The following is an 18,429-nucleotide window of genomic DNA, read 5'->3' as shown; positions in this document are numbered from 1 at the left end:
CCCTGCAGACACAGGAGAAGCAAACCAGGAGGGAAAGAGCTTCTGCACAGTGTCCCTATGACCAATTAAGCTAAGGCTGTCACTGTCATCCAACTATGAAGGTAACTTGTTCTTTGCTTCATACAGCACTATCATGGCATCCATTTAGTCTATAGTTTATTTAAACAGCAGACTCCTTATATTTGTACAGGTTAGGATTTAATACATCTTGTCCATGAATAGCAAGAAAGTATCCTTCTATTCCAAGGTAACTATCATTTGCACAAGAGTTTAGGGAAAACCACGTCTCAAAACAGAAACAAGAGAAGGATGAGTGGTAAATATCTTGGGTTTTGTCTTTTGCAGGAAGGTGACTGGGTACAAGTTCTGTTTGGGAACCTTCCATCAAATTACTGTATTTTGGTGCCCTTTTTTTTTTCTGAGAAGATCCCCCTTCTAGATTAGCAAGTCAGCTGTATTTAAATGCAAACCAATCTATAGCCCCAGGTATGCTTTGATGCTACAATGCACATACAATTAAGGAGCATGATTTATCCCCCTTGGTTATAAATAGCCATCAGCAAAATGTGAGTGTCAGTAGATCCTTTTTCTTAAAATCCTACTGGAGAGGAAAGCCAGATTCTAGACTTGCACTGGAATACCCTTAGAACAGATCCCTTCCTAAAAACGACATTGATAGTTTCCCACGAAGTAAATAAGCAAATCTAAACCCAACCCTCAGGAAAAATCCCTGTGTTCCAAGGGCTGATGGCAAGAACACCTGAGCACCATAGCATACATGCTGAGACAAACCCGCTCAGATGGTACAAAATTCCTCAAGCAGACTCTTCCTCTAAGGCATCAGAGCCCCCATACCCAAACAGTAAAGGCTGGGCCCTCGCCATAAAAAATCTAGAGGAAGAAAATTCCTGTCACTGCCTTAATCCCAGAAATGCCAGAGAGACTCAGATAAAAGCTCATTTGTGCAGGAGACAGGCCTTTGAGGGGCATGGGGGAGAGCCATGGGTTGCACAATGAGCTCCCATGGGAGCTCTATGCACACCGATTTAAAACTCCAGTCCAAGTGGAAGGGGCTTCTTTACACCAGGCCTTCTCCAACAGAGACACTGCTACGTGATTAAAAAAACCCAAAGGAAGCCCTTGCAAATGGTGTGCTACATCCCACGTAAAACTCTCCCTTGGGGAGAGGATAAGAGAGGGAAAATGAACCAGACATACAGACACCACTCACTCAATTTTAATATCTGAATGGGAAGTGCCAGATACCATGACAACAAGCCTAGAAAAATAAGAGGAATTAAAAAGTGTTGCCCTAAATGTGAAACAAATCCTATAAACATAGCTAAAGTGATCAGATGATCAGTGCTAGTGAGGTAACTGTGACCCCTGGACCTCCACATCTCTGATCAAAGAACAACCACCAGCACCTGAACACTGTGACCTCAAAAGCAAAGCAAGACCCCCAAAACCAACTGCAAGCTCCCCACAACAGAAAGCAATGTCATTCTGCCAGCACCTTATCGAGTCAAAAGCTGGACTTCAGCAAGCAGTGCCAGAGGAGATGACATAAGTTTTGTCCTCCCCTGCAGTTTTGACAAATCCCTCAGTGTAAGATGGTGTAAATTTAATGTCTCGATTTTCAGAGATGCTGAAGCAGCAGCAGTTCTCATGTAAATTAATTACAAATTGACAGTGGCTGCTATTCCTCAAAATTAGACACAGTAGCAATTCTCATTCTGGAATAGCCCCATACATCCATGCAGAAAACAGAACAAGATGGAGCTCACTGCTGCCCAGCACCACTAGATCCTTCTGAAAATCCTACTTTCACAGATTTCAAGAGGACTTTCAAAAACATGCAATTATTCCATTTTAAACTTGACCACACCAGCAATATAAAACACATCTACTCTTGCAAACAGTGCCTTACAATCTCTTAAAGGCTTCCAGCATTTCAGATGTTCTGCATATCACCTGAAACAAGACTTTGCTCTTACTTGCACACTACACAGAGTTTTATCAAAGTCAGCTGTGTAATTACTGTACTTGAGGACATGTACTAATCTGCATGCAAAGCTTAAGTGGCAGTTTGAGACAGATGCTGCTGACTTGGCTGGAGTCTTCTGTGGTTCCCATTACTGTAGCATGGAAGCATTTTATTTCTATAAAGCACCTTTCTTCACAAACACTACTGAGGAAAGCACTTATTTTGAAGAAGAAACCAAAAGGCATTGAGATTTTCGGGGTGAATTTGGACAGCGTAACACAGTCACTAGAACACGAATCTAAAACTGCATCTTCCCCCACCCTAGGACACTAACCTTATTGGACCAGTGTGAGTTGTACATACCTTGCAAACACACACATTTCATGCTGCAGAACATATTCTCTTCCTTTTTCTCATTTCCCTACTTTTATTAAGTTTCTTTAAATGTAAAACTGTATTTTAAGCCTAGGTGGGTCCATACTACTGCAAGCAACTGATCAAGTGCATTTTCAGAAGCTACTGCTCCCGAGATACGTAAGATAACTGAGTTATTTTCTTAATAAATATTTGTATTTCCCCCTCTCCTTCCCCCAGTTGACATCTCTTGATTTTCCTTCTTTTCATCTTCCCCTCCCCTGTCTTTCAAGGAGCACACAGCCTCTGAATCAGCAGCTGTTCTGAGAAGAGCATGGGTGCACTCCTCCCCGCTTGGTCCCAGAACAGAACAGGGACTGTACTATAAAAATCCAGTGTTCTGGGGACAGGCATGAATGGACAAGAAACAGCCATGACTTGTCTATCCCAAATAGTAAATTCAATGCTGAAGAAGAGACAAATTAAACACAAGAAAGCAAACATTAGAAACAAACAGGCTAAGTTAAAACAATATTCAGTAAGAAAAAGTGAAAACAAATAGACCCAGAAAAAAAATGAAAGACACCAGCACATAAAAAAATGGTAAGAAGCAGTGTGAAAAGAGGTCTGCAACAGGAATTAAAGACATCATTGCATTACGTAACAGGTACAGCATGTGAAAGGTAGGAAGCCTTTTACATCCCAAATAGGCCATGTCACATCATGGTGAGTGTATACAGCATCACCGGACCAGTGGTACATAAAGAAGGCTGCACTCCACCATAACAAAAAAAAAAAAATAAATGTATGTACTGCAGATAAAGCAAGCAACAAACTAAAGGTAAATTTCAGCAGCCACCAGGTTTTCAAATCAAGAATGACTTAAGGCTTGAGAGTGACTTAAGATGTAAGATTAGAAGTGTCCAGCAATAAAACATTAAAATATACTAACCTTTGGTTAAATTGTGACTAAAAGGAGATGCAAAAGCTGGTAGATCCTTCAGATGTGTAAAGACTGACCGGAGATGAAATATTATAAGTGTGCTACTTAATAATTGTATATTCATAAGAGAAGATGAAATTAAGAGGGTAAAAAAATTACATGATCTGAAACCAGAGAGTGAACTGGTAGGTCACGGAAGAGGTACATCATTACAAGCGGACTTACCTTCCCTTCCTGCATCCCATCATAAACATCAGTATTTCTTAAATTTAGATGGAAGTGGAAGCCAACTAAAAAAATTAAAGTGAACAGTAGAGGAGCAACTGAAAGCAAACCAAAAGAAAGGGAGTGATTTTTCACTGCCCAGGCTTCAACCAAAGGGACAGTTCATATCACAGTGATCCCATACTGTCCCATGTGTACAATTTGGTGCAAATGTACCAAACTTTTGCACAAAAACCCATGTGATGCCAGGCATCAAGAGTCAAAGCTTAGGAGAAAATCCACTATTCTAGAAGACTATGGTAGCAAGTGGTGGAATGATGGGCAGAAGGCAGGCAGAAGCACAAAACCACAATAGAGCCTTACGCATTGACCAAGGTTCCCACTTCTGTGATGGGTCAGAGTACCACACAGGTAGAGCAAGAAGTCAGTCGTGGCTTAATGAAGTAACATGCAACTTGGTTTATAGGAGAAATTTTTGTTAAAAGGCCAAGAACATGCTCTCTTGTTGAAAAGAACTCTAAGCAGAGGAATCAGGAAAGGCAAGACACGACTAAAAGTCCAATGCATCCTCAAACCTGGAAGCACTTTATATGGAAAGTGTCAGTAACACTTCTAGTCTAAAGAAAATGGTAGAGACATAAAACTGGAGAAAAACAAGAGTGTTTTGCAAAACAAGAATATTAAATAGGATGTAATATACTGCGGCAGCAATATCTGAAACCTGGTTGACTGCAAATTCAAAAAGCCCTGTTAATTTTGTCATTAAATGACTTAATTCAGCAACATTTAAGGTTTTGTACCTCAGCCTCTATCAAACAACAAAAACAAAAAAGCCACCACAACACTAACAAATTCCACAGTAATTCTGAACAGTGACTCAGAATACCTATTCTGTCTCAAACAGCCTACTAATTAAACTCTTTGAGCTCTACTAACCAGTTTTTCCAATGCACAGAGGAAAGTAATTTATTACAGACCGGAATAGAAAATTTAATATTAACAACACAACCTGTGTCTGCAGCATTTTTAATCTGATCAGCGAAAACATAAATAAAAGCTGCAACCTGACAGCTAAGAAGGTTAATCTGTAATAGTTAGATTTACGTAGATTACTTTACACAGCATCTGGAAAGATGCTGAGAAAAGTAAAGCTACTTTATCATATTCCAAAATGTGCTACCTATAAAAATTTTGCTATCCATCAATACTTAAGACTGCAGAGAGCTTGCTTAATAAATTTGCTTTGGCTTTAAGACAGAACTTTCGAGAACTTTAGAGCCAGAGCAGGAATTTTTATTTCAAATGTTTGTAAGATTCCTTTTAGGTGCTTACAGATAATAGTACAAATGAAAACTGCTTAAAGGAGAAAATTACTGCTGTGTGTACATACTTAGTTCTATCACTTAAATATCTTGGTAGTTTTGTTGAAAAGAGTATCAGCATGAATATGCTCTTTGATGAATATTCTCCAGACTTAAAAGCTAGTATTTTCCTCTTAAAAAGTTGACAGATTTCACCTGTGTCAGCCAACACCTTCCGCTACGACACTATCAACATGTACAGCACTGGATGTACCACGTGTGGATATCATTACTACAAGCTGTTCTTGCTGGCTGACCACCATCAAAATCAGTGCAATTTTTGACACACTACTCTTGTAAAAAGGCTTTTCACAATATTAAACACGTAGGTCAAACAGAGGAGAGGGAAAATACATATTTTTCCTTTTGTTTCCAGTTTGGCAGAATACCTAAACATACCTAAGCTGGAACAAACATGTACCACAATCCTACCAATAAGCAAAATCAAGGTAACAAAGCAGCTATTCCAGTGTAAGTGAAAGCATAAGGGGAAAAAAAAAAATGCTACCAGTCAAGCTCCCAAGTTGTTCATGTTTGGAGTTGGGTTATTTTTTGGTTTAAGTGAGCAGGAAAATATTTAAAGAAAAATTAGAGAAATGGGAGAGATGCGCACTGGTAAATAGAAATGACACAGATAAAGCATGTAGGAAAACAGAGGAGTCTAAAAAAGGAACTGCTAGAGAATACTTCTTCCCTGTTACACGTCCTATCTCCCCATGTCCTACCTACCATCCTTCCAATGGGGAAGGTCAAAACCAACAGCACCCTGAGGAAGGCTGCCTCAATTTGTGAGTGCTAGAATGCGGTAGCAAGAGGAAGCCTGTGGATAGTTAATCTAAGGTGCTTTAAAATGCATGTGAGCACAGACAATTATCCATATAGGGCAGCAGGCACATTAAACCTACTGCAGAAACAGCAGCCTCTAGTACAGTAACAATTAATCATACTGGCGATGCTGCCATTTGCTTGCAGGTGAGTATGACACAGCTTTTTGTCCATCTGCTTTTGCAACACCCCTTAAAAACCATCTAACAAAAAAAAAAGTCTGCGCTCTTGTGAATAAAAATAATGAAAACTTCCCCCCCCCCCCCCCCCCCCCGCCTCGAGCTGATATATTCCACTGCTTAAACAGATGCTCGGAAAGTCCTTAAGAACAGCAGTATTGGGTCAGAGCAGAGGTCTGCCCAGTCTAATATCCTGTCTCCAGCAACACCTGCAAGTTAGTAACTTGCACTGAAATTTCTAGCAGGGACAACTAGAAGTACCTGCAAAGTCAGTGATGGATCCCACTCAAGAATGGAGAATAGCATGTCCAAACCCCAGCAATGAGTCAGACAAAGCAGAGCCAGTGAGCCAAGTCAAAGAAATGGACTCGGACTTCAGCAACATTATGCTTTCTTCCCCTCTTAATCTATTCTTTTTAGAATCAAAATCTCACAGGGACAAGAGGGAGCACAAGATTGTGGCATCACAGAAATGGGAAACAGCACCTACACAAAACCTGTCTAAAAGGGCATGCACAGATGCAGGAGGACTGAACAACACTCAGGCTATACCACAAATACTTTAAAAAGTCAAAGGCTGCAGTACGCTATCAGTGACCACTCCAGGCAGAGAAAGTAGGATGCTGATGAAATCCAAATATGTACGCTTGTCTATTGGGAAAGGCTGAGCATGAGAACAACTTCCAATAGCCAACAGATTACTGAGAAGGTTGTCAGTGCTGGCAATAAGCACAGAGTTGCCAGTGAGCTGCATACAAAACTTGTTGGACTCCTAATTTGGGCAGCAAGAGAAACTATTCTCTAAGCAGGAGGAAATAAATGGTAAATAGCATTAAGGGTGTGTAGGTGTAGCGAATGATGGTAAATCCCCCTCTCCACATATTCTTGTACATAACATAACTAGAAATGAACACCTCTTAACCATAAATCAAACTAAGAAAATACCTTAAGTTTTAAAGCATTGGCATTGAACCTCTGAAGTTTTCTCGAAGCAAAAGAGAAGGAAAGGATTTAAGGTCTGGCAAGACCTCTGTGCAGTAGATAGCCCAAAAGGAACTTTGCCCTCTAAAGATGTGTCTCACTTGACAAATAGAAAACAAGTTGTCTTGATCACATAAATGGGTCCTTGCTCAAGTCAGAATAACCCCAAAAGCAAAGACCATCTGAAGGATGGGGTCCCAAGTGGATTGAGCCTGAAGAGGTACTTTGTTACACCAGTATAGCAACTGCACATAAACTGAGCTAGCAGAAAACAGAGGAAAAAGGTATGCTGAGGACATGCACTCCCATGGGCAGAAGATCCCAATACTGATCTGAAGGTCTCAGGTTGACCATTCCCAGAGGTCGAGATAAGTATCTTGCAGAGCTCTTCTGGCTGTAGAGAAAAGCACCTGCATGCTAGGAAGTCAAGTGATGATAGGTCAGCTCTATAACAGAGAAGGGGCAAGAACATCCTGGCCCGCAGTCTGAGACACAGCTACTGCAGAAAGGTCAAATAATCCTGGTCACAAGTTTACTGAACACCATCTTAAAGCCAAGAGAAACTCCTAAAGTAGCATTAGTAAAAAGCAGTCTTGTGAAAAGGGAGAACAGGGAGTAGGTCACTTTCAAAACCATTTAGACTGGTTTTATGTAAGTCACTTTTGTTCTTGGACAAGTTCTCTAGCAAAAGCACCAGGAAGACAGGCAGAGGTGACAGTCTCAACACAGCCGTACTGCCTATTTTTAGGGCTGAAGGGCAGGTCTTGAGTAGCAGGGAACAGATAAATGCTGGGGAAGTGAGCCTGGGAGCCCCGTGAGGTATCTCTTGGTGTGCTGTCCACTACTGCCCCAAAAGACCCTGCCTCAACTGGAAGTTAGTGCATTGTTAGTGGACACTGCTGCCAATCTCCCAGAGCTTTCTTGGAACTCTAATTCCTTTTCTCTCCTTTCTCCTTGTCCTTTTTGGGCTAAAAGAAAATAAAAAGTGTTAGGGACAGAAGCAGCTGTGAATGAGTGCTGAAGCACAGGGTTCGTGCTTATAGAGAGAAGGGCAGAATAAGGGAAAAAGGACAGATGACACTGGAGGTTAAGGGTGGTGGAACCCTCCATTTGATGACAGTCCAGAGCCGTTTCACCTGGTTGCTCCCTGGTAGACAGTTATGTTCCATCCAGATGGTACGAGGGATGGAAAGAGTCTCAGACTAGAAGGTCTGCAGACATACTGTAAAGCTTCAAATAACTTTATATGTTAAAGTCACAATTCCGGATGTGTACGTGTACTTGTGCTGTTGAGGAAAACCATACTGCTAATCCTTCCTTACTAGACTTGATGGGAAAGTGACAGTACTTACTCAAACCAAGCAGTTAAGACTGAAGAGTTAACTAAATATGCATTACAGGCATTTAATACACTTCAGGACAAGCTCGGGATTGAAACTGCTGATGTTAATTAGAAAGCTCTTTTGCAGCACAAGGGTCATGCCTACTTGCTTTCTATTTGCCCCACACTCATTTCAATTGCTTTTTTCCAATAATCAAGAAATGAAAATTCTTTTGTTCGCCAGTGCCGAGTATGCACAAGATGACAGCAGAGAAGCAATAAAGAAAATGACGAATGAAAATTTGTCCATTTTCCCCAGCATTTAGAACAGACATCAAGCCATATCAAATGTTTTAGAAATTCTGCACTAGGACACTCACTACTATATTTCTGTGTTCCCCCCCCCTTACAGTGCTAATGAATTTTGTTCAGATACTTAATGCATATGTTCATTTAGATAATATTTGGGGACTGTCTTGAATCTACAGCCTTTATAATAGGATATGCAACACTGAAATTAGTTTTTTCTGCTCAAGAATGGAATACATTTCAGAAAATAAGATACTATAAAGTAACTAGGCTACCAAATTAAGATCAACTTAAAGGTCTTTTAACATTCAGAATTAGGTATTTAGTCTTTTAAAGAATAGTTATAGATTTTAAGGTTTAACAAACTCTGAAACAGGTCTTTGATGTCTTCTAATATTTTATTCTCTGCATGCAACTGGAAGCAGCAAAGATTATAACCAAAAATTGAAGCATGCCCTGTATTCCATCTAATTCAGAGAAAGAATTTTCTTTTTCCAGCTTTAACACACATTATTTTAGACTTCTGGTCACTTGACTTTCAGCTCCAGTTATACTACTCTTTCCTTGTTGGATTTTGACCATGCATTGAATACGAATAAATCAATCTCATACAGGTCTCCTGTACCTACTAAAACACAGTGAGGCCAATCTAAAAGTCACTTCCTGAAAGACCTAAGGTAATTCACTTAACCTGGTATTATTTTTCAGACAAAAGAACTCTAGCCGAGTACTCTGCTGCAGAAGTGTTTATCCTATTTCAGCAAATACTACGTCTTGTGCTTTCAATGAAGTCAAATGCAGAAAGCTGCACTACTTCTTACTGAGATTCCCTAAACAGCCAATTTGAGGGGCACTACTAAATATGGCCTTTAAATGCAATCAAACCAAATGCCAGAATTATATTCACTTTGTAAACAGTAAATTCCACAATACATAAGTTTGGTTTTTTTCCTGTTCTTAAGTATTGTGTTAATTCTCCTCTAGTACTGGAGCAAAGCAACTGCTGCTAACACTCAGTCTAGTCTAACAAGATCTATACTAAACAGACGATCAAAAGATCAGTGACTAGTTACCACTGCTTTATAGAGAATTACTAAAAAACCCTTCCAAGTCAACAGGGGAATAAACTACCTCTACAAGGTATTTTTCTCCTAAACCCTGTTATTAGGTAGGCTTATGCCATGAGGCATGAGTGTTTACGTACTTTCTAAAGAGTTTATAAATCTTATCTAACATAATCCCTACATTCTATAATCCTATCTGTTTAATGTATTTTAAGTGGGGAACACAGCTGGAACCAGTAATATTTCAAAATGGAAGGCACTTTCAAAGCACAATCAGTGAATTGGACAAATGTAAAAGTAGTTTATGCTCAGATTAGACTTTCGGTCATTTAGGATCAGGTAACTTAATGCTGGGTTCCACAGTAAGCTATATTTATCTGCCTGTGTGTCATACTTTTTTCTTCCAATAGGAAACACTTTGATATTTCCTAGAGAAAAGATAGAAAATACTGGTAGTCTTTGTATGTGAAGTTTTCACTGAATACATGTTCTATCTGCAGCTTCTAAACATAAATAGCTTTGAACTATTTCCCTTGAATAAAATAATTATTTTCTTCTCATGACAAGGTGGCACAATTTTACCAGTATCTCAACAATTTCCACCCTGAGTCTTTCAAATGCAGACTTAACTGGGCAACAGTTACCTACTGTCATGAACTGCATTACCAAAAGGCCTCTTTCCTATAATTAAATTTCACCATTAATCCTGTTTTTGCTTTCTGTCTTTCCATTATGAGAAATTTTCAGAGTCCCTCTTCGATCCCAAGATGGACACCGTGACCTCTCACTCATCTCCTCTATCAGACATCAAAATGTCCCATTAAAATACATAAAGGTTAGCTGTTGCTTGCTACAAGCACTGGGCCAAAACTAGAAGACGTCTGTTTACTAAGTAAAGCTTAAGTAGTGTTTCCCTAATACTGCACAGTTGCCATCAGATTCAAGACCCAGATTCCCTCCTGGAGAGCCATAGCCTTGGGGAACATGATCATACCTGGCTTCCTCCCCTCTTGCCTCGTAGGGTCACCACCAGTGTGCAATTAATGGCTTCTGCTCCCAAGGACACAGATCATCTCCAACCACTGCTTTCAAAACAGTTACTGATTCCAGGTGCTGAAGTTAAGGCTGCTTAAGTAGGTCTCAAATTTCAGGAAACTAAGCACACAGTCTCTGTACAGCACATTCCACAGAAACATCAGTTCAGTGCCATCATTCACTGAACACACTTGGTTAAGTAAAATCTGGGTCTGCTTTTTACAGCAGCAACTTTTCAGTATGTGCTGGTAAACTGCTTGTTATACAGGGAGATAGGGAAAAAAACCACCCCAACATTTTTAGAGGGCAGATACCAATTTAACATACATCTGGACGAAAAAGGGTTCATGGTGGCTTGCACAGAGCACAGGCAGAATCATCCTCCCCAGGTTAATTTACCGGTTTCTATGGAAAAAACAAGCATTGAACACTGTTCACATCCAAGATATTTTCCTGTACTGTCCCTCATAATGCAGTATTACTTCTGACTCCGCCATTTAGCTAGCTTTAGGTTCTTGGATCCTACAGTTGAACACACAAACTGTAAGGAACAGACAATCCCTAACTTCTAAAGAGGACTACAGGTAAACCAGTCAATATTTCTTTCTCTAACGTGATAACACACAGATGCTACTGTCTTCGGTCAAGAACTCCCCTGTCCTGTGTTTTCACTGGAATCACCAATGTTTGTATTACACATACAATGCCACAATTATTCCTGAACTGCAGTTTTACTCCAAGTCTGTCTCACTCCTATTATAAATACCTGAAATTAAAACAAAAGATTGTAAATCTTTGTGCATAACCTTAGAGGAATAGCAAATTCAGAAGGACCCAGATAAAAATAGAGTTGCATTTTGGGCAGAGGAGCAATCAAGTTCCTGATTGTACATGCAAAGAACATCAAATGGTACCACAGAGCAGGAATACGCAAACTCTGTTAGGTGATGCACAGAAATCCTATATCAATAAATATTCTGCTTTACAGTGTGCCTGGATTTTTGTAAGATACGAAAGATTGAGATACAAAGATTTTAGATACAGATCATTTGAAGATTGAGATGTAAATTCCTGTGCAGATTACAGAGAAACAAAAATACAATTCTTAAGAGCTCAGCTAAGGCCACCAAATCAATTAAAAAATTAGTAACAAACATCCCCTTCTCCCACACAAACTATGTCAACAAGGAAAACTCACTTGGCCAACAGTAATTACAGTGTCTCCAATGGACACTACACTGACTAGATCTTTTGTTTTCGAACATGAGACAAAACAAGTTCAGGACTTCTTCCCTCAAAATTTTCTTATGAATTCAGGCCTTCCCCTCCTCCGAGTCAGGAAGATATTTATCACCAGATTTCTTTAGACAAAATAAGAAATGGAGAGCAACGGCAACACTAGGTCTTAGTATCACTTCTAAACGCTGATCCTCACATCCATCTGAAGCTCGTCTTCCACTGTGAAGTCACCTCTCTTCATCTAACACTGCTCTAAAATGTTTACGCCATTTGTTTTTTTTAGCTCAAGTTCCTTCTCATTTTTTGAGAGCAGCTGATTAAACCTGAACAACTGGGTTGTTGGACGAAATATGCTGCAGCTATGAAACGGTACAGCAGGGACCAGTTTCACTGTTAATTTAAAATGCTAGAATTAATTAGGTAGTGTAAATGAAGAATTTAATAAGCACACTTTACAACCACAAGTTCTGCTTTTATTAAACACCCCTGCCAAATGAAGGCAACTATCTTCAGTCTGGTTTTCCTTGTCTCATTCCCTTAAAATCTCTGCAGTAAAAAAAAAACACCAAACATTTTTCTGTTGCAACCCCTCCCCCATGATTAAAATGTATGCCTGACTTCCATCTCCTCTTTCAACTCATTAGCATCTTTAAAAAATGCTACTGTATATCCTGCCTGTTCTGAGAAGCTACCAAACAAAACCGAAGTTTACAATTTTGGTTTTGAATACCAAATTAAAGGCTGTCTTAGAAGCTGTCATTCCTATTCAACTCAGTACGGTGTACTACCAAATTAGCATATTTTTTTAGTAAAGGAATATGCTTGTTTAAACATGTGTCTTTCCAAAGCAAGGGGTAACATCACGAATCAATTTTCTTAAAAAAACGTACTACTGTTTTAAGACTGCAAAAAGACTTGGAGCAGACAACTCCTGACATAAAATTTTTAATCCATTTTAAAATTAGTAAGAGATCAAATCAAATTCTCTCAAAGGGATCCTGTATGTTTAACAGCCTTTGTTTAGTTTTGAACTCCCTGAAAAAACTATTTTGGAAGCCTCAACATTATTTCACAAAATATGTGCAATTCCCTAACAGGACGGGGGAAATCAAATCTTTTGCACGAACCAATTCAATCCTATCCAGCCTCTGAAGTACATTCAAGATTTTTTTTAATATGGTCTTGCCAGGGTAACTATTTAATAATTATCATGATTTGGTGTATGACCTCTATTTTTCTTGAAGCAGTCTCTCTCTGCAGCTAACTTTTTATCCTGGCTTTCCTTGATTTATATGATATTTTACCTTAGCAAGAAGGAGAAAAACTTACTATCTATGGAAACCACCCATATTTTTAATGGAAAGAGCTCCAATGTTTGTTTAGAGGCATTCTACAATAGCGCATCTTCTCAGAGATTGAAGGCACAAAATTTTGAAAAGGAACAATGAAAAATCCAAAAGCAGACAAAACCCAAGTTATTTCAGAACTCCACCAGTTCAGCAAGAATAGCTTAAGAATTTACTATTTCTTATGCAATACAGCTTTCACTGTCAAAAAATCTACATTGATTTTTAACAAGAAAAAAAGCAGAGAACCCTTGAAATGCCAGTCATTTCTGTAAGAGCCTATTGGCATACTTCCACCCCTCCCAAAACACACAGAACTCCAGAAAGCCTAGTAAACAACATTTATATGATGACCCAGAAAGATGAGCTGGATATGACCTCAGTGCATTTTGATTTTGTTACCCTCAATGTTGTAAGAATCTTTAAAAACATGGACTGCTGCTGGCAGGGGACTGCATTCAATTTACTACCTCTGAATCCAATGAGAAATGAACACACATCCTAAAATTCAGTAATGTTGCACAATGCCTTGATCACAGACCTGCAAACCTTGGCAGATTAAATTCTGCTTTCAAAAATGGCAGACACACTTAGGAGTATATTTTTTTTTTCCAAATGTGGTTCTTCTGTACTTGTTATCACTTTAAAACAACATGTAGGCTCTTCGATCACTTAAGTGTGATGTCCTCAAAGTACTGTGTAAGTATTTTTTTAAAGAATGTTTCCTTTAAAGTATTTACTGAACACAGAGATTTATGCACTTTGTATGGAAAGAAAAAGCATAGGCAAAAACTATCCAAGAATATGCCAGAAGATCATATAGCAAATTTCTCACATCTTCAAATACAGAGACAAAAGCCTAGAGATGGAATGAAACAAAAAGAATACTGTTTCTAGCTGATGAAGTAATGGCTCTCCGTCCAAAGACGGACAATTCTCTATGAAAACAACACTGAATATCTGGAGTCTTGGAATTATATTGCAATGAAATAACCATGAATTTGATGTATATGGGAAGCAAAAGCTCACTCACAGGACCTGCTTCAATCTAGGCACACTAGATTCCTGCAGACAAGGGTTAGGTATTGACTTTGGTGAAATAACTGAAGTAATCCACGATTTAATTTCTTAGATTATTTTAAGACTAAAAGAAAAGCAACAGTCTGGAGCTAAATTGGTCTAGTGGCAGATATCAAGGGTGCTATGTCACACTGGGATACTGGGCCAGCGACGCTTAGAAGAGTACTTCGTTATCTGCATGGAAATTTTTGGAGCAGGAGGTTAAGCAATTCGTTTAAGTAGAAAAAAGTAAAGAATAAATAGAAGTCAATTCCATTTTTCAGTCTTCTTCCTTTTAAGATCCCTGAAGCTGCGGCCCAATCAGAAGATATATTGAAATAGATATATCACAGTGAACATGCTGAAGAAAGCTCTGCCGGACTGCACTTCGAGGACATGAGCTGCCCTGGAGCTACTGCCATTTGTTATGTGCCTTGCGTTCAACCAGGACATAGCTATATGTCAGAAAGTAAATAAAAAAGAAGCATTGCATGTTTAAAAGCACTAAACAGATCATCCTAATGCTGCCAGTACAACAGCTGCCAGGCTGTAGTGGAAATAGGTATGAAGACATGCATTTTAATTCCTCGTCTTTACATGGTGCCTCTTTCCACAGAGCACACACCCAAGTTGCCAGGAGTGCCTCTGAGATGAGGCAGCTCCTTTTCTGGAACCCTTTCCTTCCCAAGGCTGTTGCTCTCTGTGCTAAACATAACAGCACTGGTGATGCACTAAACAGCAGTGAAATTTCAGCTGTTACCCACCTACGGTGTGAGTAGACACACAATCTATAAAACTAACATATAAAGCAAGCTATAAAAGCTGATTGTTCATCCCATCATCTTTTTGTGCATCAGTGAATTCCTGGATGTGGCAGCAAGGACACAGAGTAGGCTAGGTATGTATCTGCACCCATCCACACCTCCTCTAGCGACAGCGCAGACATCTCTCTCCGAGAAATCTGTAACAGGAAGCTTTTCTTATTCTGAAGACACCTACCAATAGGCATCACTTAATTCAGAAAAGAATCACAGCAAGTCAAAATGTTTTCAGAGAACAGAAGTCAATAACCAATATCCACAAATGTCTGAATGAAATCCAGAGCAGTGGCTCCCTACTAGACCACTGCTGCTCCAGAACACCATGGTAAATAAGCTGTGACAGGCACGAAGAACTATCTTGACTTTACAATGTTGTTAATAAGCAAAAATCTGAAGGTATGGTGAGGTTCAAAAGAAACAGAATTAGAAATGGTCAGTTGGCTCGAGCCATTTAGACTACCCTCCTAGAACTCAAGTCAATGTTAAATAAAAAACAGCCTGATCAGGAAAGTAATGCCATCATCCGAGCTCTGCTGCAAGAAGCTGCAGTGCTACACACGTGCTGGCTGGCAAGGTTTGTACTTCCCCTCAGATCTGTACAGAGGCTGAAAGAGGCTTTGCCTACAGTTCTAGATCCAGTGGGCATCATTGAAAACCTAAAGGCTTACCATAGTATTTGCAGTACTTCCTGTGCTAAGAATTTACAATATAAACACTGAGGTTTTGCTGACCTCAAATGTAAACTGACCCTGAGGCATGTAGAAAGTCAACAATATGAAGCACTTACCTGTAATTTTGTCTCTCACGAGCTTGCAGGATTCGATTTCACCAATGCTCCCAAAGAGACTCCTGAACTCTTCCTGGGTCATGTTCTGGGGTAAATAGTTGACTATGAGGTTGGTTTTGCTGTCATCTGTAGCAGCCCCTGTCTGCATGGGGGAAGGGCAGTTTCTACTGTTGCTGGAGGGTCCATTGGTTGTATTGGAAGTAGGGCCATTCGACACCTGAGGCTCCATGGTGCTAATTATCTACATCAAAATAAGAGAAGAGGAAAAAGACCCTTAAGTTTCACAGATACAATAGCTATTTTTAAAGATACTTACAAACGAATGAGTAGGTAGCATTCATGGCCAATTTAGATACTTCGACAAAAAAACCCGGCTTGATTCCTCTGTTATTGTTGCAAAGTAGGTCATGCTAGTCTTTGGCTGTGAGCATATACTAAGATGCAGTTAAAAACCTTTTTTTGTTAATGTGAAGCTCATTCCTGCTTTCATCACACAGCCATTTTCACGAATGTAAATTTAAACCACATAAATTTAATTATAATTTAAGGTAATAATCATAATTAAAATTATAGTTCCATTAAATCAGATGAAGTAAGTGTATGGCTCTATATGAAAAGGTAAAATATTTTACCTATTTAATAACTGTATCACAGAGTGCAATGACAACAACATTAACCAAGCACAGTCAGTCAATCTGCAACGTGTCGTCATTCAGATTGCCTTCAATTAATAAACTCAGTGTTCCAAGATATACCATTTATTGGTTCCAGTGATGACCTATATTCTCCAGTTATATTTTTCACTAATGAACTGACACCTCTTTAAATAACAAAGCCCTGGATCTGCAATCTTTAGAGATACAGAGGTCTTCATATATTTACTGGAATCAGAAAGGTTTAATAATCAGAGCAAGGCTTATCAGGCACAGGTGCAGGTAGAATTTTAACAAGCACATCTATCTTGAAATGTGAAACTCCAATTTTTACAGAAGAGACTCAAACAGACCTTTCCGAAAAATGACAAATAAGAATCCAGCTTAGCAAAGCGTGCAGGACAGTAGCCCCATTGTCACCAGTGCCACCAGTCACATGAGCAAAGCTGCCTGCATGTTTATCTGCAGGATGAGGACTGAAGAATGCAAGTTTTCATCCAAAAACTGCATAGGCAAAGGAAGCAAAAAAACGTGGGTATTTCAAGCCTTTTCTATACAGTATTTACTTCTACTATGGCTTCCAGACTATCTTCACTGTCACCAGTGCTAACAAGGGAAGGACATCATCTTAGTCTCAAATCTGTCTAAATTCAAGTAATGCATATGGTGGCTTTTGCTGTCTACTGTGAAGTTTGTGATGTGCAGCTTCACCGATACCTCTTATCTAAGAGCATCCCTTGGATGGGCTCAGCCTCCCTTCATCAAAGACTCAATGATGCAAACTACTGCCCTGGGCAAGAGACTCCACTGCCCAGGGACAGATGAGGGGACAACTGAGGGCTAAGACACCACACACTCTGAACCTCACGTTCATCTTATCCTGTAATTATTATAATTAGTCAAGACTTAATTTGCTTTCTTTTTTAAAAATCCAGGGAGGTACATGTGACAAATAAGGCCTGTAATTCGAGGGGGGACACTCACACCACAGAAGGGGTGTCTATTCTGAAGTTAACTACATGACAGTGGCTCAGACTCTAAATAGAGTATATTCTGATCAATTCTATTATTTTTTTTAATTGAAACACTTCAAGTGTTAGTTTAATGCCTCACTTAGGAAGTAACACTAATTTTTATCAATGGAAATAAGTTTTGAACTACCATTATTTTTTATTATCAAGCCCAGGAATAGCTATTTGGCTTAACAATTTTTTAAAATAAAAGAAGCCTTGCCACACTGTACTTAACAGAAAGGCCTTAAACTACACAGCAGAATCATTCTGAAACTAAACTCCACAAAAATAGTAACTTCTTTCAAGTCAGCACATTCAAGCCAAAATCCCCCTGCCAGTTTTACCAGCCACCCGGCAGCAAGCACTGCTGACATCCTCTGTCAAGCTGTACCAGCCCCATATAATCCCCTCCTCCAAGACTTTCCCTTCTACCTGGTATCAGCCATACTTCCTTTTTTCAATCTGACTTCATAAACATATTACTAAATGCTTCAGATGCTGCTAAATCTGTTGAGCTTGGGATTCCAGCTGGAAGATCCTCCTCTGATCTCTGCACCTCTGTGACCCCACAGCCAACACGGATGCCAGCTCTAAGCTTTGCTAACAGCCCACTGCAGGGTCTGGGTTTTGCACCCCAAAGCTAACGTTCTTCAGCTGAAGCACAGTGTGCTCATATATGCATCTACCTGATGGGGGGAACACAGATTCCATTTCAGACAGCAAGTCAGAAGATGAGTGATGCAGCTGATACGGTTAACTGCAGCTTTCTATGTGCATGTAAATGTGACCATATCCTTCCCAACATAAAAAACCCACAAGGTAAGCTGCAATTTTAGGGACTGACCCTGCCCTTCTAAAGCAGACAGAAATACCACATCACTGGCTTCCATTACAGCAGAAGCAGGACTTCAGCACAATGCACTGTGG

The 18,429-nt window shown here is 39.6% G+C and overlaps 1 protein-coding gene across 6 annotated transcripts in view; it reads right to left on the bottom strand.

Annotated features, from left to right (window-relative positions):
* The window catches only part of ELAVL4 (ELAV like RNA binding protein 4), an 82,309-nt gene that overhangs the window by 27,677 nt on the left and 36,203 nt on the right, over window positions 1–18,429 (bottom strand). For all 6 annotated transcript variants that reach the window (XM_042808256.1, XM_032997240.2, XM_032997239.2 and 3 more), the window contains exon 2: window positions 15,837–16,077. In XM_042808256.1, coding sequence (XP_042664190.1) covers window positions 15,837–16,077 — 241 coding nt within the window. The remainder of the gene's footprint in view (window positions 1–15,836; window positions 16,078–18,429) is intronic.

This window comes from Tyto alba, unplaced genomic scaffold (assembly GCF_018691265.1).
Source record: "Tyto alba isolate M040663 unplaced genomic scaffold, T.alba_DEE_v4.0 Super-Scaffold_1000006, whole genome shotgun sequence".
NCBI lineage: Eukaryota > Metazoa > Chordata > Aves > Strigiformes > Tytonidae > Tyto > Tyto alba.
Note: the sequence above shows the minus strand (reverse complement) of the source record. Positions and strands in the feature narration are given on the sequence as shown.